This window comes from Zingiber officinale, chromosome 7B, assembly GCF_018446385.1.
Source record: "Zingiber officinale cultivar Zhangliang chromosome 7B, Zo_v1.1, whole genome shotgun sequence".
Taxonomy (NCBI): Eukaryota; Viridiplantae; Streptophyta; class Magnoliopsida; order Zingiberales; family Zingiberaceae; genus Zingiber; species Zingiber officinale.
This window is the reverse complement of record NC_055999.1, coordinates 5854891-5876812: the sequence shown is the minus strand read 5'-3', so window position 1 is coordinate 5876812 and position 21922 is coordinate 5854891. Positions and strand designations below refer to the sequence as shown.

Below are 21922 nucleotides of genomic sequence, written 5' to 3'. Positions count from 1 at the left end.
CGCATGGGGCAACAGGGTCAAGTGGTGCGGCTGCCCAAAATATTCACTCTCCCGGAGCACATGCTAACCCCTTCGTGATGAGAGTCGCGTCACCGCCTGGGCCCCGCCATTGCCATGCATCCGACGGTGGACCGTCGTTCGAAGCACCAAATCCCCAGGGATTAGTAGATAATATCCTAATTATTCAACGTTACCGCTCTGCTGGCGCACGCAGTTCCGTACCTTTTCGGTTAAAGAGCTCCCACTTGGGCATCCAATGGCACAGCCGGTAGTGGTGGGGCGCGTACATAAATGCATCACCCTCCTCCCACTTCGTCATCGTCTCCTCCACTTTTGATTTCCGCTGCGCTTACTGCTTCCCCCCTTTCGCCGTCCACGGGTGACGTTGCCTTCCTCCGTGCCCATTTAACCAGGAAAACGAGCAACCGATTAAAAGGAGGAGGAGATCGAATCAGGGATTCAGCACACCCGTCGCCTGCCGCTAGCTACAATCGGGAGGACGAACAGGCCGGATTTAGGGATCAAATTGAGAAGGACAATAGCACCAATTGAAGAAGGAGCAGGTTAGGGATGAGAGGAGTCGTGCCTTGCGTACGATGAAAAGCCTCCTCAAGAAGCTACATATCGTGCCGAGTCACTCGGAAGACGGGGAAGCATCGCTCTCGCCCTCCTCCTCCACGATCGGAGTCTGCCCCGTTGCAACCGACGCCAAGGCAACCCAGTCACATCCCGAGCAGAAGCCCTTGTCCGGTTTCGGCAACTGGTTGAATTCGGTCTCTGGTAGGCAAGCCATTACCCCTCCCTCCTCCTCGTCTTCCTCCTCTTCGTCCTGCTCGTTTACTGTCGAGCAGAGATCGGACCAGAGGGATTTGCCGAGTACGACTTCCTCGGTCGTTTCCGAGATGGTATCTAATGCACCTACTGGAGATTCCGAGTTGAGCAAGCCTACGAACCAGGACATGGACGAGGAGTACCAAATCCAGCTCGCCCTTGAGCTTAGCGCAATGGAGGATCCGGAGGCAGCCCAGATCGAGGCTGTGAAGCAGATTAGTCTGGGCTCTTGCCCACCGGAGAACTCCCCAGCTGAAATCCTTGCTTATCGATACTGGGTTAACATCCTGGATCTCTCTTGTCTCATTATGTTATTTCTAATTAATCGTTCACATCTGTTTGTGCATCATTTCAATTCTTAGTATTATTTTTCTGTGGGAAGTGTTTCAGAATGACATGCTACTATTATACTAATTTATTTTTTGTTTGTTAGAAAACTTTTTTTATGCTTCTAAGCTCATCTGATTTGTATTTGAGAACTGTTCATAGTTGATTACCCAGCCTAAGGTCAGTTAATCAATTTGTTTTATTCTGTTTAGTCAATGCCACTGTTATTCAAGTTAAACTGTTTTACTTAATCTTACTCTAGCAATGCTTTGTTCCTTGATCATTAGTATGAATTCCTTTCCCACTAATGATTTTAATCCATATTGATCAGCTTGTGATGGTTAATGATTTTTTTTAGAAGGAAACTATGTCAGTCAATTGAGAATCCAAATTCTTCCCATATAGGATGTTCCAGCGTCAGTTCCAAGCTTTTAGGCTTCAAGTGTGACAATTATTGTGGCAATGAATTTCTAACAGAAGAGGTAAATAACATGCCCTGCTGGATTTCCAATCATCAGCATAAGATATTGTTGGGATGCTATTGCAAAATTACCTAACCCAAAAGTTTAATTGTATAAATTTAAGTTTATAGTTTTATAGTTTAACATGCCTTACAATTGTGTTGGACTAAGCTTAAATCATGAACAATATTGAAGGACATTTCGAACTAAAGTCATATGGGCTTTGTGGAATGGGCTCATCAATTGTGCTGCGAACAATATTAAGATTTGATTGAAGCATTTATACCAAAAAGCTTAAGTGCTAGCAATGGCTATATATTTATCCTTTAACAGTAGGATTCAAGGAAGTGGTGCAAAGTATCCTAATTTGCTAATCTAGGCTAGGAGCCTAATTTTTTCCAAATTTTTCATATTTGTTGGTTGATTTGAAGATCTTAGATGCTTTGCTAGCATGGTGGAGCTTGCAAACAGAAATTAGATAGGAGCAATGAGGGTAGATGAGCAATTTAAGAAAAATGCATGGATGCTGAGGACCAGAGGTATGGTTTAACAGTGTACCTTACTGCCCAGTACTGCTGAAATTTACCAGTCCTAGGGACCAGTACGAGAACCATCCAATTGTTGGTGATTCCTAGTTAACATAATCTTTGTGTTGGTATTGGTGGTATATCATTGTATGACATGATAGAAGCAAGATGGGTAATGCACTATAAAAATGATTATTCTAATCATAAAAATTTAGTCATTCTTTATTATCATAAACATATTGGTAGGATCCACAGAATTTATTAATCAATAGATCCCAAAAATTAACATTGACCAATATTTCAATCCTACTTTATGCATATGGGCTCATGTGGATGTCTGATTGTCTTCTTTGATGCAACATTTAGCTTCTTTCGCTTCAGATTTATCTACCCTAGGACCTGCAAGCCATGTTCAATCATAATCTTCATGTTTGCTGCCATTAAAGTGCTACATCTTTACTAGCATTTCAAAATTCCTAAGTGTTTTCTATTGAAATTTTTTGTTGTCGATTGGTCAGAATGATGGATTGTTGACTTGTAGCAGTCACCAATCTTTAAATGTGTAGTTTCTTTCCGTAAGACTTAATTTGCCGCCACCAATAGTATTTAATTGAGATTTGGCAAATTTCCTCCAAGATATGACAAGATCGTCTATTCTTCTACAACTTATATTGTCAAAGAAGAGCTTGTGGCCCACTTGACTCAAAGACGAGGTCACCATAATTCATCCACTAGAGTGTGCAAATCCAGTTGCTGGAGCTTCGTAGGCAAGGAGGAAGAAGACTGCTTCTTGGAGGGAAGAGGATATTTGCTACTGGTGGTGATTCACAAGTTTCAAGTGATTCTGTCCTACCTAGTCCTGCTCCTTATATATATCAATTCTCATTCTTTGGTTGGACTCTTTCTCTTGGGCTGCACCCCATCCATGTTATGTCATTGAATTGGTTTGAATGATCTACATTGTTACAGTTTGAAATACTAGTTCACCTAGATCCGTTGGGTCAAGTAGTCCCACAACTTATCAAAATTGGATCCATTGGCACATGTAGCTTGTTGGCAGATTGGTTATCCCTATAGTGGATGAGGTGGAAGGCAACTTCTGATATGATAACAAATCAAAATCCACTTCTTAGTACGATGATGCAAAGAAGAAAAATGCGCCAACAAAGATCTACATTCGCTTCATGTGCACCATGAGTCTTGTTTGCCACATGTGGATATCATAAAATGCTTGACTCTTGCTTTATGTGTTTTGCACATGACTTCATCAGAAAGGCGCCTTCATTAAGTCTACCTTTTACTAAAAATTTTATATAAATTTATATTTAAATGATTAAATGCCTCAATCTCCCTCTAGATTATAGGTGTAGATTAAACTTTCTTATGAGAATCCTAAGAACTTTCTTTCTTTTTATTCTTCTTCCTTTTGCTACATTTTGAAAACAAGATTTGAAAACACTTTTATTTTGAAAATTTAAAATTTTCTCTATGTATTCCCAATTTTATTTCTCATTTAACAATTTATATATTAAAGGGGAGTCTTAGTGCAACGGTAAAATTGATACAGTGCGACCTAGTGGTCATGGGTTTGAGTCACGGAAATAGCCTGCAGGTAAGACTGCATACAATAGATCCTTCCCCGAGGCCCCGCATTTGGTGAGAGCTTCGTGCACCGGGTTGCCTTTTTAGTTAACAATTGATATATTAATTGCAATATGAAAAGAAAACTAGTTTCTCTCTCTCAACATATTGTCTTTCTTTTCTCTTCTCTTCTAAGGAGTAAATGTTGAATCTAACTCTTTTTTTTCCCCAAATTCTTGCCTTTTATGCTCTCTTTTATGTTTTAACCTAGTTGACACCAGATTTTACCCTTTATCTTTTCCAACATTTGTTTTTTTTCTCTTTCAATGAAATCAATGCCAGAATGCTATTCCCTTTTGGCTTTTTCTCCCTTTCTTTCTTCTGCCAATTTACCTTGTCTCACTTTTAGAGTCAATACTAGAATTATAATCTTTCTTTCCACCATAATGGTCAATTCTTTCCACCATAAGGAGGGAATATTTAATAAATCAATTTCCCCCTCTTTAATTTTCTTTCAATTAAGTCATTATTTGAATGATACTCCCTTTTGGCATTTCTCCCTTTCTCTCTTTCTCTAATTTTTCCTTTTTAGAGTCAATACTACAACTATAATCTTTCTTTCCTCGATAATCTATCAAATTTTCTACCATATAGAAGGGGAGCCTTGGCGCAATGGTAAAGTGGAGGTCATGAGTTTGAATCTCGGAAACAACCTCTTGCAAAGCAGGTAAGGCCGCATACAATAGACCCTTCATCCCATTTCTTTCTATATGAAAGGACTATTTAATACATCAAATTGTTGATATATCTTCACCTGATATGACTCATGTTTTAAAATTTATGTTTGGCATATCTATACTCTAGCTTGAGGAGAGTAGAAATTTGTGCAATCATGTTATACAATGTTTATAGAAGGGGAGCCTTGGCGCAAGGATAAAGTTTTTGTCATGTGACTTAGAGGTCACAGATTTGGAAACAGCATCTTGCAAAGCAAGATAAAGCTGCATATAATAGACCCTTTACCAGGATTCTGCATTGGTGGGAGTTTTGTGCACCAAGATGCCTCATATATTATAAAATGTTTATACCCTAATTTCACTTTTGTATTACCTGGTGCTATTTGTTTGGTGCTCATATGATGTAGAATCTTGTTTGTGTTTTGTGTGATACTTGTAAACTAATGAACTTTGTACCACTGTTTCTAACTATTTAATTTTTTTCATGGACCTTTTTATCATATGTTTATTCTTTCTGATCGTTGCAAACAAATTCACTTCATCTGTACTGATTTCTTGCTAGTGTTTATACGTGTCTGTTGATGAAACCGATATCATTCATTTTCAACTTTTACTGACTCAGTGACATTTATTATTTCTTTATTCTTGACAGAGTTATAATGTTCTTGGTTATGATGATAAGATCTTGGATGGTTTCTATGATCTTTATGGTGTTTCAATTGAATCAACGTTTTCAGAAATGCCTTCCCTTATGGATTTACAGCAAATACCAATCTCTGACAATATTGGCTGGGAAGTTGCCTTGGTAAACAGGAAAGAAGATGCTAACCTTTCCATACTTGAACAGAAGGCACTACTAATGGCTAAAAAGCTAGAGGCTGAATCTTTGGATTCATCAGGGAGTCTCTTAGTGCAGAAGGTTGCCTTTTTAGTTGCTGACTATATGGGCGGAAAAGTTTCTGATCCTGAAAGCATGTTGAATTCATATCAGAACCTTAGAAACCATCTGATGGCAAATATTGGAAGCATTGTGCTACTGCTTGGACATTTGACAGTTGGTTTAGCCCGTCATCGTGCTTTAATGTTTAAGGTTAGCAGCTCTTTGCCTTTTAATGATTGTAAGAAATTGTTTTGGCTCGATGATATGTACTTCAAAGCCATTTATCTTACTTTTGCAATAGAATATAAAATCAAAGTACAACTAAAACTGTTATGTGAATACTACATTTAGTTCTCTAGGAAGGTACAATATAGTTCCACACTTATGGAAGCTATTTATTAATTTTTCTTATTTTCTGCAAAAGAAATCATTGCTTTTGAGTTTATTTATTTTCAGACTTCGTTAATCATGAACTTTTGTAGAATTCACTTCATCGGCTGAAGTTCAACCTAATCCAAGACAGCTGATGAAGTAAATTCTACAGAGTTCAAATTGATCTGAGGCAAGTCTTAGATTCAGCTAAGTTGGACTCAGTTTGAGACATGACCTATTCCACTGAAGTTAACCAGGTTCAACCACAATCAAGAAGGAAGCATGAGCTTGACCTGTGCCGAAATATATCCAGTCTTAAGCTCAAACCTAGGTCGAAATATAAGGTCTATCTCAACCTAGATAAAGCCTTGTCTGATGGTCAACCAGACCTAGATCTTCCAGACTACTCTAGCTCAAGGGCAATCAATCTCATTTGGAATTGGTAAACAATAATAAATCTAAACCCCAACTTGCATGCAACCAAAAGAGCAATGTTGTGAGTTGAATGATTCTAGATGAAGAAGCCAAATGGAAGGTGAAGAGCTGTCCTCACTCCTCACTATGATGTTTGATATCCATGTATCTAGATATTATCGGGAAAACATTTTTTTCACCACATGCTTATTTATTGTGAACCTCTTTTGCACTCAGTGGTTAAAGTTAAACTCCATGTTTTCGACTTTATCCTCATCAAATTAACAAATTGTCTTTTCTTTACTATTGCAACTTTTTAGTTGTTTATGCTTTATTTATGCTCTTGGATCAGTATATGACAAACTTATCCCTAGAGTCACTTATTGCATCTTCCTTAAATATTCTCATATCCAAAAGGTTAAAGGTATCACAACACCATTTTTACTGATATTAGATTCTTTGAGACAGCATCTTATTTCTTGAACTATTCACCATATCGCTCAAGTCCATACAACTTCTCTACCAACTATATACACCTCCCCACATTATATCTATACTAATACTCGACTACAATTGTATCATTGGCACAAAGATATATCTTTATCAGATTCTTAGCCTCTCCAACCGACTTTGTCAATAAATACTTTGACATAAATTCTTCTTGCATCTTTCATCTGATATAGGCGTATTGCTCTTTGAAATGGTAAACCTATTTTTCTTTTGCCAATTTCGCATTGTTCAAAAATTAAGGCCCTTTTTGTGAATTTGTCCTGTCGTTATTTATGGTAATTCCTAGGTCATTCTAGAAAGTCATCTGGTCTCCTGCTAAAAATAGACAATGGATGATGTGATTTATGATCTGCTATCACAAAGATTGAGGAACTTGTTTCTCTTTCTTGTGGTGAACAACTTGTGGCTGTTGGGTGTTAATTGATTGACAAGGCAAAATTAGTTGCCAAAAGTTGCATGCAGATTTATGATGATGATTATTTTGAGCATTCTCTTATATTACTCTTCTCAATTCAGTTTGAGTTATTTTTCTTTGTGATAGTTAATCAGAGTTAATGTATGTTTTAGAGATGTCAAAAATGTTCTTCAGTTTGACATTCTTTCTGGAGAAGCACATATGGAGAAATCTCCAAGTTAGTTGATTCCCAAAAATTCAGGCTAGCTTGATACAAACTCAAAAACGCAGGCTATGACTCTAACAAAGTCCTTGTGGATTCAAATGTTTTGTGAAGTGGTCACTCATGTTGGTTTCACGTGCAATAAACCATATACTTTAGTGTTTGTTTGGTGGCACTATCAGGGATTCAGAATTGTAATTTGGCAATTTATGTTGATGCCATTTTTAATAGGAATTGATGGACATCACGAATATTTTAAAGCATCTAGAAGCCAAATTTGTTATTAAAGTCATGGGAAGATATTATTATTTTTTTGGATTGGAAGTTACTTATAGCTTCAAAGACTAGTAGATATTCCTATTATCCCAAATCATAATCCTTGGCAACTGGTGTGGTTAGTCAGTTCATACAAAAGACTAAAAGCTATTGGGATGCAATGTTATGAATTTTGTAGTATATTAAAAGATGTCCAATGAAGATTTTGTTTATAGGAGTATGATAATCTAAATATTGAAATATTTTTGCTGTTAATTATGTTGAATCTATTAATTCACATAAGTTTTTTTTTACATATTTGGAGGCAATCTAGCATCCATGGATCCGAGAATTAGAGTTAGGAGGGGCTTGAACTTAATGTAATAAATTATATATTACTATCAAGAAAGAAAACAAACCTACTTATAGGAAGACTGGATAAAATAAAAGTTCGGACTTCCTGTTATGGGCTGGAAAACTACTATGGTGACTTGTTCTTCCCACTATTGGCATTTGGTCGAAGACAAAAAACAAAGTAAACCAAAAGATAAATCAAAAAGAACAGCAGGAACTACTGATAGTTTGTTTGAATTGGCCAAGGGAAAGAAAAATAAACAACAAAACAACTACAAGGATGAAAGGAAAAGAGAATGGAAAGTCTTTCCCTCTTTTCCAATGGTCTTGGCTAGCTTTGACGACAAAAAAAAAGGCAAAACAAAGGGTATTCTTGTTGGAGAGGAAGAAAGACTAAGGTTGCTGTTGGTTGGCTGGAAAACAATAAAAGGAATGGAAGAAGGAGGGCTTCTGCTCTTGAGAAGAGTAAGAAGAAAAAAAAGAGTTGTTGTTGGATAAGTAGAAGAGAAAAACAACTAAGCTACGATTAGGTAGAAAAAAAAACAGAGAGAAGGAAGGAGAAGAAGAAGAAGAAGGCACGTGGAGGCTAGTGCATGAGGTGGTGGGAGCGAGACTGTGTAAAGAATAAAAAGAAAAGAGAGGAGAGAATAGGTTTTCTCAAATATTCAAACTGGTTTAATCCAATTAAACTTGATTCGGCCATAACTTGGCCAAATCAATCTCGGTTTGGACCAACATACTCCTTTTCTCCGCACCTACTCAATGGATTTTGTTAGACCCCAATCCAATTTTAATTCAGCACTTTCACTTCGTATTTGTAATTCGATTCATTTATTTATTTATTTAGTTAAAAAAAAATCCATTACTTAAGAAAACTTATAGAGATGATAAATAAAAAAAAAATGAGCTGATGCTTGAAAAAAATTGGATGGATCCAGGAAGGGCTGGCCTATAGCCTAGGACTGCCCTTACCTGGATCCGTTGCTGCAATATAGTAACATGACAAATGGCAACAAAGTGTTATAACTCAATTTAGTGAGAATAAGAACATGGAGAAATGACATACAAAATCTGTGAAATGATGTGTATCAAGGTTTAAAATTTCGACCCGTGCCAAGGCACGTTTCGGTTCTGGACCGGAATGATATAGTTTTGATACCGTATCGTGTCGTACCGATATAGTTTCGGTGTTTTTTAAATATAAAATATATTAATTAAAAAATAAAATATTTAACATAAATATTTAAAAAATAATCTTTAAAAAAAGGAAAAGATATGAAAATAGATAATAAATAAATAAAAATTTTATGAGGGTTTAATAAAGCCTATTTAGATTATCTCCATCATAACTAGGAGTTGATTAAAATAATTAACCTAAGTTTAATTAAAAAAAATCCAAAATCCGACACCACTTGCGAGCTCGCGCTACTTCGGCGATGTCGCGGGGTTGTGCGCCCACTCAACCATGGCCGCGAGGATCGCGTGACTCCTCCGAGGCGACCACGGTGGTCGTGTGACCCCTCTGTGGCGGTCACAAGGTCGCACAACGTCTCCATGGTGGCAGCGAAAGGGTTATGCGACCCCTCTGCTGCTGTTGCGAGGTCGACCGACCCCTTCGCTGCTGCCACGGGGTCGCGCAACACATCGTAACTGTCGTGGGTCTAGTGTCGGGGCCGTGTTGACCCCTCCGCTGCGGTCACGGGGTCTCGCAACACGTCGCAGCTGTCGTGGGTCTGGTGTCGGTGTCATGCCGGTGTCGGTCACCGAGCGGAACGAGATGTTTCGCCCGTTTCGACCATCTTGACACGACACTTTAAACCATGATGTGAATAACTCTTTACTTGTTGATCTCAAATTTTCAAGCATTAAACCATTGAATATTCGTTTGATAATTAAGTGGTCATTAAATGTAACTAGTCTTATGGTTCATGAATGACTAAACACATTGAAGTTGATTGCCATTTCACTTGAGATGTCATATCCAAAATGATCAGCATGCTGCATACACTTCATTTGAATTATAGATTGTCATAATTTTTACTTAGCCACTTAGTTGGTTTTGATTTGTGTTTTGTAACAAACAGAGAGCATAGATATCTATGCTCTAGCTTGAGCGGGAGTGTTAGAATAATAGATTGAATGCCTTACCTATTATGTTTCTTGTTAATTCGGCTTAGAGGCTATATTTTTATGGGTTTTGTGATTGCCTTTCTATACCAATAACAAAATACTTTTTCTCTAATGTTTTGATCTTGTCCTTGAATTTGTTCTTTTAGTAACCTCACAATTTAGCTCTTAAGATGAACCACAAATTTGAGTAGGAATCTTACTCTTTTAGATACAATTTTAATGTGACAAATCTGATGTTGACTTTTAGATCTTCACGTTTGTATTAACACTTCTTACATAGATAAAATGAAAATGTATTGACTGTTCCGTGAAAAAAAAGACATGTATGTATCCTATGACATTGTAGATTTCTTGTGGAACATATCTGATGATTTTAATGCGTTGGATTACTATAGTTCCTTTTGTTTCCTTTTTTTTTTTTTTTAAATATCTTGCCCTAGAAATGAATGCTAAGCAAGCAGAAGTTAAATTGAGATTAAAATGCATAACTTGCTAAAGTGGATAATTACTCTCTGATTTTTTGATACCTCAGTTTGTGAAATCTAGTAGTTATGTGCTGTTGTAGGTTTTGGCTGATAGTCTGGGCATATCTTGCCGGTTAGTGAAAGGGAAGCAATATACAGGTTCTGATGATAGTGCTCTAGCCACCGTGAAACTTAATGATGGAAGGTAACACTTGCATGTACAAAGACTGACTTCCATTTTATTAATTCTTCAACTCATGTGGAGATTTGAAGTCTGTGAAGTAACAAATGGCTTAGTTAATATGCCTGATAGATTTTTTGGAGAGGAAAGGAAAACTAGGGGAAATTCACCTCCTGATATGCTTGACAGCTGGTAGAATTTGATACTGCTTAGTTTGAAAATTCAAAATGTCGATTGGCAACCAATTTTCTAGCAAAGATTTTAACTGCATGTCATGCTCCTAGCAAACTCCCTTCTCATAGTTGAGAATGGTCACTCCAATGAGTGTTCAAGTCAATCCACATGAACCTCATACTAGCCAAGGCATTGTGCTCCGGAATGCTAGATATTGTTCGCATCTCATTTGCATTCAACAACACAGGATAACAAAGCAGTCATATGCATGAAAAACACCAATATTTCAAATATGATCCATTAACAAAAGGAAATGCATAATATAAAATTTTATGTCTCGTAGTTGCAAAAATAAATGTAGCATGTTCAAATATGAAATTCACAAAACATAGTAGAAACAACAAAAGAAAATAGAAAAAGGGACACTTTAAAGCTTCAACTCTAGTATACATGGTATCTCAGAGCAACAAAGTAGCAATGTGCCTAATAGCCTGATTCTAAGAGCCTACTAACTTCAGGCTGATCTGCAGAAAAAATGTGCGAATACGATTATCACTAAAATTGATAGAAGAGCCTCCTAATGGAATCAAACAAAGGTAAACAAGTATATAAATAAGTAGGCAAAATGCAAATATATCATATCTCATATATATCTGTCTATAAAATGAGCCAAACTCCATCTTAGACTTATTATCCATTCTTTGATGGGGAAGCCTAATGATTTATAACAAAAGGCTTGTGCTTCACTTGCATCAATTGAGGGATTGCTTCAACTCTTTAACCATATTATCTCTAGTCAGCCTCAATTAGGCCCAACTGCCATAGGCTCACAATATCTCTAGTCATGCGATTTCTGATTGGGCAACACCCTTTTATCACTGATCCACAATATCTTCAAGGTCATGTGAACTTGAGTTAGGTGGGAATCGCAACACCGCATGCCACAGCGTAACAATAATATGATCCATAGTTAGCTATAGCAAGAGCTAATTGGCACCCACCCACCAGTTTATATGGGTCTCTCAACCATATCTAATCTCACAAGCAAGACTCAGCTATAGCTAACTGAGTCTGGGAATGAGGGAATGGATTTGGGAATGAGAGAATGGATTCATTCCCAAACCTTGTGTTTGGTTAATAGGAATGGAATCAAAATTTTGGAATGAAACCCAAAAATTTGGGTATGGATGAAACCCACCCCCTCCCTTGGGTTTTGATGGAATAGGATTGTGAATTAAGTTTTAGACAAAAATACCCTTAGTATATTTGTTCAATTTTTTTTAATTTCACACACTCTCTCTCATCATATTTTCTCCCTCCTTATTTTATCATCACATTTTCTCTCTCAAGATACTTTCTCTCTCCTCATTCTCTCTCTATATTCTCTCCCATCATATACTCTCTCTCCTTATTTTCTCTCTCTTCATTATCTTCTATCACACTTTCTCTCCCATTACACATTTTCTACTTATTTTTTCATCATACTTTCTCTCTCCTCAATCTCTCAGCATACTCTCTCTTCTCATTTTCTCTCATCACACTTTCTCTCTCTTTATTCTCTCTCATTACACACTCTCGCTTTATTTTCTCTAATCACACTTATTCTCTAAGCACACTTTCTCTTTCATCATATTTTCTCTCTCCCAGTCTCGCATTTTATCTCATCACACTTTCTCTCTCTTCATTTTTTCATCATTCTTTCTTTCCAACCCACTTTCTCTCTCATCGTACTTTCTCTCTCCTCACATTTTCATTTTCTCTCATAATACTTTCTCTCTCTTCATTTTTTCCATCACTCTTTCTCTCTCAGCATATTTTCTCTCTCCTCAGTCTCTCATTTTCTCTCATCATACTTTCTTTCTCTTCATTTTATCCATCACTCTTTCTCTCTCAACCCACTTTCTCTCTCATCATACTTTCTCTCTCCTCACTCTTTAATTTTCTCTCATAATACTTTCTCTCTCTTCATTTTCTCCCATCACTCTTTCTCTCTCATCACACTTTCTCTCTCATCATACTTTTTCTCTTCTCAATCTTTCCTATCATGCACTCTCTCCTTATTTTCTCTGATCATACTTTCTCTCTCTACATTTTTTCGCAACACACTTTCTCTCTCATCATTTTCTCTCATCATATGTTTCTCTCACATTCAACTTTCTCTCCCATCTAATTTTTTTCTCTTATTTTCCTGTAAGGGTAAAAAAGGAAATTTAGGTTCATTCCGATTGAAATATTTAACTAACCAAACATCATTTTTAAGAATGATACCCAAGCTCATACCCATTTCCATTCCATAATACTATGATACCCATTCCCATTCCGATTCCTAGGAGAGAACCAAACGCCCCCTTATTATCCATTCTTTGATAGGGAAGCCTAATGATTTATAACAAAAGGCTTGTGCTTCACTTGCATCAATTGAGGGATTGCTTCAACTCTTTAACCATATTATCTCTAGTCAGCCTCAATTAGGCCCAACTGCCATAGGCTCACAATATCTCTAGTCATGCGATTTCTGATTGGGCAACACCCTTTTATCACTGATCCACAATATCTTCAAGGTCATGTGAACTTGAGTTAGGTGGGAATCGCAACACCGCATGCCACAGCGTAACAATAATATGATCCATAGTTAGCTATAGCAAGAGCTAATTGGCACCCACCCACCAGTTTATATGGGTCTCTCAACCATATCTAATCTCACAAGCAAGACTCAGCTGAAAACTGAAATTCCTTTCTGTTTATTCCTCATTTTGTGGACTCCAACAAATTTGGTGACAGTAAGAAGTTATTTAGTTTATGCTGTGTTTTCTTCTGAAAATTGATTGTTCATAATGTATACGGAAATTAATACATAAAAAGAAAATCAACTGAATTATATTTTCAAGATTAAGTTTTTTTCTAAATGATTGTGAGAATATTAAATTATCGAGGTGAGGAAGTTTTGAGTCTGTTCTAGACAATACTAGCTAAATCTGCACAGAGTCGAAGATATATTAACTTATTCTAGGACAAGCATCATTACTGGTCTGGGTATTTAGACACCAATTAGCTTAACTCTGTAGCAGCTCGTGGATTCAACTAGATGGTACCAGATCCTGATAAGATTAATGAAAACCTGCCACTTTATAACACTAGAATGTAATGAACAAAGTATGAACCTACTATTAAGTATAAATCATTATGATACCAAAATGAGGATGCTATGATGTTAATACTAGAATTGACATTTCTTATTCTTTAATGGAATCCATTAATGTTTGTTTTGATATGAGGGAATTTTCATTTTGACTCTATCTCATCTTCATTTCACATGATTTGCATCCAAGATAAGAAGGGATGTCTTCAATTCCTTTGTTTATATTTTAATGCAAAATTTCACAAGTTTCACTTTCAACATAACAGGGACTATATTGTTGATTTAATGTCGGAGCCTGGTACTCTTATCCCATCAGATGGTGTAGGATTGATTAATGAGCCGGAAGAAGCTACCATCATGATTCAATCTTTCACAAGAGTATCAAATGATACTCGTATGGCCATATCAAGTAGCAAGGTAGCAGACTCTACTGCCTGTAGTCCTGATAATGAGTCATTCACCAAACACGGTGCAATGTCTACTTACCAAAAAGGTACAAATTCTGCTGGGGTAAACCCATGTGACGTAAATCATCAAATCAGTAGGTACATGCCTACTGACAAGAATAACCCTACCAAATCTCCAACTACTTCGAATGATGTCATGCCAAAAACTACAAATGCATCTGGTAAGTCAAAGCACCCACGGTCACCATCTTGGACTGAGGGTATTAGTTCTTCAACTGTCCAAAGCATGAAATTGAAGAATGTATCAGAATACATGATTAATGCTGCTAAAGAAAATCCAAAATTAGCTCAAAAGTTACAGGATGTGTTGTTAGAAAGTGGTGTGGCTGCACCCCCTAATTTGTTCACTGAGATTTGTACTCCAGAAATAGAAGATCCACTGACTGAAGAGATGCATTCAATTGAAGATAAATACAGGAGGAAGATAAATAAGCCTGAGTTAAAACAGAAAACTGAAACTGGTGGTAGTCATGGGCCCTTCCTGCCTCAGCTTCCTACCCACATGCTCCATCAGAAAGTAAATCTCTCTAGGTCGCAAATGGATGCTACTAAATCTGCAGCTGGATTGAGTGTTTGTCACAATCAAGATTCCAGAGAAGCCATTAAAAATCCTGTATATGAAATATCTGATGAACCATTGGTGCAGGAGTCTCGGTTGCAGGTGGTTAGACATATGCCTGTTGCTGCTGCTGCTGCAACAGCTGCTGTTGTTGCATCTTCAATGGTAGTTGCAGCAGTAAAATCGAATGCAGACCTGAATTTGGAAGTTCCTGTGGCTGCGGCAGCCACTGCAACTGCTGCAGCAGTTGTAGCTACAACTGCTGCTGTCAGCAGACAATATGAGCATTTGGAACCTTGTTGTAGAGAACCAAATCTAATAGAGAAAAATGAAATTATTTCTGTCAATGAGCAGCAAGTTAGCTTTCATGGTAATGATGAAATTAATACAAGAGTAAGGTTTGGTGATTCTCATCAAGAAATGGATCGTACTTCGGAAAAATCCACTGGAACAGAAAGTACAAAATCTGAAAATGCACTGCAGGATGTTGTAGAATTTGAAATAGCATGGGAAGATATCATTCTTGGTGAGCGGATAGGGCTTGGTATGTTTCTCAAGAGCCCTTAATTAAATGTCAAGTTACATCATGTTCCTAGTTTTCTCTGAATTTTTAGTAAGAAAAGAAACATAAATATTTTTTTTATATTGCTTTTAGTAATTCATGTATTTTTCCTACTTAGGTTCTTTTGGAGAGGTGTATCATGGAGATTGGCATGGAACAGTGAGTACTTTTATTGACAAATGTTTTTGTTCTTCTACAAATTACCTTGATGTTGGTGTGTGCGTGTGCTTGAATATCTATAGGAGAAGATATCTGATTCCAAGCTTCAGAGTTCATCGATAACTTTCATGTGATCTTACTTGCTGACATTGTAGTGTTCCATTTGGGACCTAAACTTCAACATGGAATGATACTTTAACCCTTGCTAAGGCTACTAATTTAGTCTCCTCTAGAAATAATAATTGTTTTTTCCCCCCCAAATTCATCAACATGATGTTGATGTAAACAAAAAAATAGATGAGTATTGGTAATAATTTCAATATTCAAAACTACTCATGCCTCATCAGATAGTTGAAAAGATCTGAACATGGGACTTTGCATTCTTGAATAAGAAGATTCTTTGTTACATTGTTAGAATAGACAATGGATTTCCTAACTTTTTAGTGGAAATATTTGCCTATATTCACATCTTTCTATATGAAAAAACATTTATCTAACATTCCTTTTTAATGTACTTGTTTATTTGTGTATCTGCTGATGTGTTATTCTTGTTCTGACAAAGGAAGTTGCTGTCAAAAGGTTTTTGCATCAAGATATCTCTAGTGATGCACTCGAAGAATTTATAAGTGAGGTAGCTATCTCAAATTTCTGTTGCAGTGTTGTTTATTATTGAATAGACCTAGACTCCCTATTCTCATTACTATTAAATAGCAGGTGTTCCTCTATTGCTAGTATCATGTTTTAACATGATTCAAATAATCTTACTCAGGGCCGGTCCTAGATTTTGAAGGGTCCGGTGCAAAAAAAAAGTAGGCCCTTTGTATTCATATAAAAAATAATAAAATCAATTCTATAAAAATAATTTTATTAATAGAACACATAAACTAAATTTATGTTTAGGAATTTTAAGGTTTAGGGAGATAGAAATAGGAAAAGGCCAGTGAAGGAGGAAGAAAAGGTTTGCTAACTAGTTAAGCACTGTGCGTTTGGGAGCTTCTCCTTCTGTTTAGCTAACTAGTTAGGCATGAGGCATCTTTTGAATGCCTGTAAAAGTCCTCTGATATTATTGTTCCAGCATGAGGAAAGTGTTAGAATAGGTTTCTATCAATGACTGCTAGTCTAAGTTAGGTTGTGTTTGTGGTGCACCAGACCTAACCTCTATTCTATATAAAGATAGGGTTTATTCATGGTAAGAAAAAAAGGATTTGTATTCTCTGTTATCTGGCATTAAGTTCTGGTTTCATTTTCTTACATGTATGTTGATGATTTTTTTTTTCAGGTGCGAATAATGAAACGGTTGCGACATCCAAATGTCGTTCTCTTCATGGGTGCGGTAACTTGTGTACCTAATCTGTCAATTGTTACTGAATTTCTACATAGGTGACCTTTTTCTCCTTCAGGATTATAGTTTTCTTCTTTCCATTGTCACCTTGAGCATTTTCCATGACCTACTAAGGTGTAATGTTATGTAAGATTTCAGACAGTAGGTGTTTTCTACATGTCTTATTCACTGTATTTAGGATTATGCTTGATGACCAGTGAACTTTTCTATACTTCGCTTCATATGGCTCATTCCAAACTGGGTTCGTTGGACAAGTTTATATGGCAGCAGCTAAAGCTTCATATTCAGTAAATTTCAATTTTACACTTTAAGCAAATAAGAATTAGTATAGGCAACATGATCAACATAAATCTTCTTCTTTCCATTGTCACCTTCAGTAATTTGCACGACCTACTAAGGTGTAATTTTATGCAAGATTACTGAAAGTGGTTTCTACATGGTGTAATTTTATGCAAGATTACTGAAAGTGGTTTCTACATGTCTTTATTCACTCTATTTGGGATTATATTAAATGACCAATGGAATTTCTATATTTCGCTTCATATGACTCGTTCTAAGCTGGGTTCATTGGACAAATTTATATGGCAACAGCTCAGGCTTCATATTCAGTAAATTTCAACACTAAGAAAATAAGAATCAACAGGAGAGACGGCATAAATTTTAGCATGCAAATCCTCCTGTTTACCAATTATTCCACGAGCTGTGTATGTATCCTACCGACAGTTCTAGTTTCTATATCAAAGATTAACCTTGCAAACTTATTTTCTTTATGACAAATCCGTTGAATTCTAGCCAAAAAAAGAAAAAAGATGCAGCCAATTTCAAAATATTGTCCTTACTCCATTACTAAACCAGCATTGAAATGCACAGACTTGTGTGATGATAACCAGAAAGGAAAGGAGTTAGTTCCCAACAACCTAGTGTGGTTACTTAAGAGTGATTCATAAATGCCATGGTGGTATCTTGGATTCCTAAAAGTCGACTGAGTTTAATTTAGGATGAGTAGAAGGATTAATAGAATGGGACCATGCCTAAATTTAGGAATTTAGCTATTGTAGAAGCAATTTCTATTGCAGAATTGGAAAACCTAGCATATGATGTACATGGCAATATGGGATATGGGAATGGCAAATATCTTTATGTTGCACTGTTTTCTTGACTTTTTTTTTGTTGCTTTGCACAATATCTAGATCTCAGATAGAAAAAGGATTTCTTGAATCCTCAATATATTCAAAGTGTGGTTTCTTTGAGTCGGATATCTATAGTTAATGAGAGGAACTGGACTTTATGAAATATTCTTGAATAAGGGGTTGCTCCAGTTCCTTTTTCTCATTTCTGCCTGCCGCATAGGTTCTTTTTGCACCTAATATATGAAGAGCATCTCTCCCCTCAAACAGTTCCAAAATTTCAAGGATGTTTTACTTCCTTTTGTCCCTTTAACATCTTTCTGGTTTAGGAAAATAGGGAATACATACCTTGGCACCCCAGTGACATTTTGGTTCTAAAACACTAGTCTAGAAGCACTGATTGCTAGTCTAAAATTGGCTGGAGTTCTTCACTGCTTTGGAATTGCTAGTGTTTTGCAGACATGATAATCTCATATGTATAGCCTAGAGGAGTATACTCAGGTGCTACACTGTGTGATACATGCTGCATGTTGTCTTGTGGTGAAAATTCATTCTTTGACATACCAAAACAAGGTTAAATTTTCAAGGACATCTGCTTAACTCGTAGTTGGTTGAACTAAATTATACTCATAGTAAATATTATGTTTATGCTAAAATTGACTCACTAATAATATTTGGTAGATTGTGACATGACCATTATTTCTTTGGATTATGTGTGGCAAAATTTTGAGGGTGCTTACTGTCCATAATGGTAGCCATGTAAACATGAACTGTCAGACTTTTTCTTCACAATTTTTTTTTATACATTTGTGTTTCCTTTGCTTATTGTACTCATAATAGCAAATCTTTGTCCAATATAGCTGCTGTATTTAACAAGCTTTAACTGTGTTGATGTCTACTAGTGTTTTGAAGCATGTAATCTGCATTGCAGAGGCAGTTTGTTCCGCTTAATTCACCGACCCAATAATCAACTTGATGAAAGGAGACGTTTGAGGATGTCTCTTGATATTGTATGATTATGCGACTCATTCTCAGTATATTTGTTGTCTGCATATAGTTAGATTTTGATGTGTTGTAAATTTGGTATCTTGTCCTAGTAATTTTTTATATTATATTTGAATTACAAGGCTCGGGGAATGAATTATCTGCACAATTGCACTCCTATTATAGTCCACCGTGATCTCAAGTCTCCAAACCTTCTCGTGGACAAGAATTGGGTTGTGAAGGTAATCTAGCTTTCAGTATATATATATATATGTGTGTGTGCGCGCGCGCGCGCACACGTGGGTAAATTGTGAATTTGTTATTTTCTTGTTATTCACATTTTATTTTTCAATTAATTTTGTCACCCATGTACTCATGATATAGGTCTGTGACTTTGGTTTATCTCGTATAAAGCACAACACCTTCCTTTCTTCGAGGTCAACAGCTGGAACAGTGAGCAAACAACCAGCCATTCTTTTTTCCATGATCATTATTTATTTTTCATAATCTGGCAGATTCATTTAAGTATACTTGCAACTTTCTTCTCTTTTCCTTTCTAAACAATTCTTCAGCATGCTTATTTCTTGTAAGTCATTCCCTATTTTTTTTAGGCAGTTTACCAAGTGCAGTGTGAATTATTATAACTGTCAAAACTTCAGAATGTAATCATCTAGTTTCTTTATATACCATCTCAAATTTATATGGAGTTCAGCTCATGAAACTGCAGACATTTTCAACTAATTTAAATCGTGTATGGTGTGACATGTTATTGTCGTGTATTATATATACACGTGAATTATATATGTTGAAGCTAGAAAGTCCTAAATCTATGCCGTAGATGATAAGACAACTTAAATAATTAATAGCAATTACAACTAATCACACTGTTCTATGCAATGCTCAGTAGTAGATTATGGTCAATACACCTTTTCTCAGAGAGGCTATCTGAGCACATTTGCTCCTACTTAAAAACCAGTTTGTATGTAAAGAAACTGAACCTATTCAAATCATAATCACAGATATTTTTTTGAAGTATTAGGTTCATCTTGTTTGTGCTTTCTGTTCAGCTGTAACTTGTACCACATTGACAGTTACACTGATAGTACTTTGCTTCAGGCTGAGTGGATGGCACCAGAAGTTCTACGGAATGAACCTTCAGATGAGAAGTATGTTCGACTCCTGTGTAAGACTGCGATTTTTGACATTTTATGACCTCACACAGTGCTTTTGGCTCTCTTTTCTTTTCCACAATCTAGATGTGATGTCTTTAGCTTTGGAGTTATACTATGGGAGCTCTGTACCTTGCAGCAGCCTTGGGAAGGAATGAATCCCATGCAGGTTGTTGGTGCTGTTGGATTCCAGGATCGTCGTCTAGATATTCCAGATGACATGGATCCAATCATAGCTGGGATTATAAGGAAGTGCTGGCAAATGTGAGTTTAAAGAACAATTATTTGTATGTGATTATGCTAACAAGTTGCTGATTCTTAGAACATAGGCAGCTTGATTTGATTGAATCACTAAAAACACTCGAAATCGTATGGTTTCACTTCTTTTAACTAGGATACCTTTCCCAGCATGCTTTCCTTCAAACCGTCCTGCAAAGACCATGAACAAAGGGTTTTCAGACTTAATGCAGTTTATTTGAACTATAAATTTAGTTTTTCTTTTCTTTTGAGAATAAATATAGTAATGCCTCTTGAACCTATAGTAATGTAATCTTCATACTTGTTTTGGCAAAGACAAAATCCTGCTTTGGTATTCCCGTCATATTGTACTTTGTTCCGCTTTAAGATAATTTCCTCCAAGTCCCCTTTACTCGTTCATTTTGCAGAAACCCAAAGCTGCGGCCGTCATTTGCAGAGATCATGGCTGTGTTAAAACCTTTGCAGAAACCTATATCCAGCAACCAAGGTCTTAGACAAAAAAGGCCAGTCGAAAGCTCGGAGAAAGCAGGATTATAGGGAAAACAAGGTCAGAAATTCTAAAATTCAGTTCATAAGAAATTGTTTGGCTTGAGGGAAGTTGTTCAAATGTTAGTTGTCCAGCAGTCACTCAAGGACTGAGAAGTTCAGACAGTGAAGCCCTTCAATAATCAAGTATATTTTAAATCCAACACGGTTAATTTATCACAAACAGTAGTATGTGTGAAGTAAGAACAACAAAACATGAAAAGACATTGTGCACCTAGGGAAGTTGAATCTCATTATGAAAAAATCATGATGGAGTAATGGGTTGAACTTGATTGGAGTCTGGAGTTATGGTAACTCGCTGAGCTGCTTGACCCACTTGGTTGCAATGTAACATGGATGTGTTATTCTCAGTTATTTTCTAATTTTTCATGTTGTATATTTTGTTTGGTTGAACAAAATCCAACTTAAATTGCTGTACATATATTTGTAATGTATCTATGCGTTATTCTTTTAGACATGGAATTTATGTGAACACATGAGTGATACAAACACTGAAATCGATGGAAAGGAATTTTTTCTGGTAAATGAAATTTGGAATTCACATGGTTTCTTGATTCTTACCATTGCCCTATCGGAACATCTTTAAAGTTTGTTCAAAGTATAATTTTGTTATTTTCTTACAAAACAATGAAGGCCATTTTTAGAAGTAGTTAAGCGTCGGGTGAAATAAATTTTCTCTTTAATATGCGGAAAACAAATACTAAATATGAACCCAAACCAAATCAAAGTCGAAGCGATGAGCAGTCGACGACGTCATGCGGACCATGCAGCAAGGATCAAGGCCTGAGAGTGTAT

General features: G+C 36.5%; 1 protein-coding gene across 6 annotated transcripts; it reads left to right on the top strand.

The window, feature by feature from the left end:
• Window positions 1-288: 288 nt before the first annotated feature.
• Window positions 289-21580, top strand: LOC122005151 (probable serine/threonine-protein kinase SIS8). 6 transcript variants are annotated; one of them, XM_042560081.1, is made up of 15 exons: window positions 291-1109; window positions 5117-5554; window positions 10562-10665; window positions 14221-15524; window positions 15661-15701; window positions 16264-16332; window positions 16981-17081; window positions 17241-17330; window positions 19102-19180; window positions 19298-19396; window positions 19539-19607; window positions 20271-20320; window positions 20411-20587; window positions 20989-21128; window positions 21206-21580. In XM_042560081.1, the coding sequence occupies exons 1-14, from the start codon at window positions 597-599 to the stop codon at window positions 21116-21118; spliced, it is 3264 nt and encodes a 1087-aa protein (XP_042416015.1). In that variant the 5' UTR covers window positions 291-596; the 3' UTR covers window positions 21119-21128; window positions 21206-21580. The 6 variants fall into 6 exon arrangements, 4 of the variants coding, with proteins under 4 accessions (XP_042416015.1, XP_042416014.1, XP_042416016.1 ...); XM_042560083.1 differs by adding an exon at window positions 1564-1640 and having other exon boundaries at window positions 973-1109; window positions 20989-21580; XM_042560080.1 differs by having other exon boundaries at window positions 20989-21580.
• Window positions 21581-21922: the final 342 nt, after the last annotated feature.

Bases quoted from the DNA above. Each gene is read 5' to 3' on its own strand.
- LOC122005151 (XM_042560081.1), top strand. From the start codon at position 597: ATGAAAAGCCTCCTCAAGAAGCTACATATCGTGCCGAGTCACTCGGAA. The intron at 19,181-19,297 runs GTATGATTATGC...TTGAATTACAAG, and splicing joins TGAGGATGTCTCTTGATATT to GCTCGGGGAATGAATTATCT. The intron at 19,608-20,270 runs GTGAGCAAACAA...ACTTTGCTTCAG, and splicing joins CGAGGTCAACAGCTGGAACA to GCTGAGTGGATGGCACCAGA.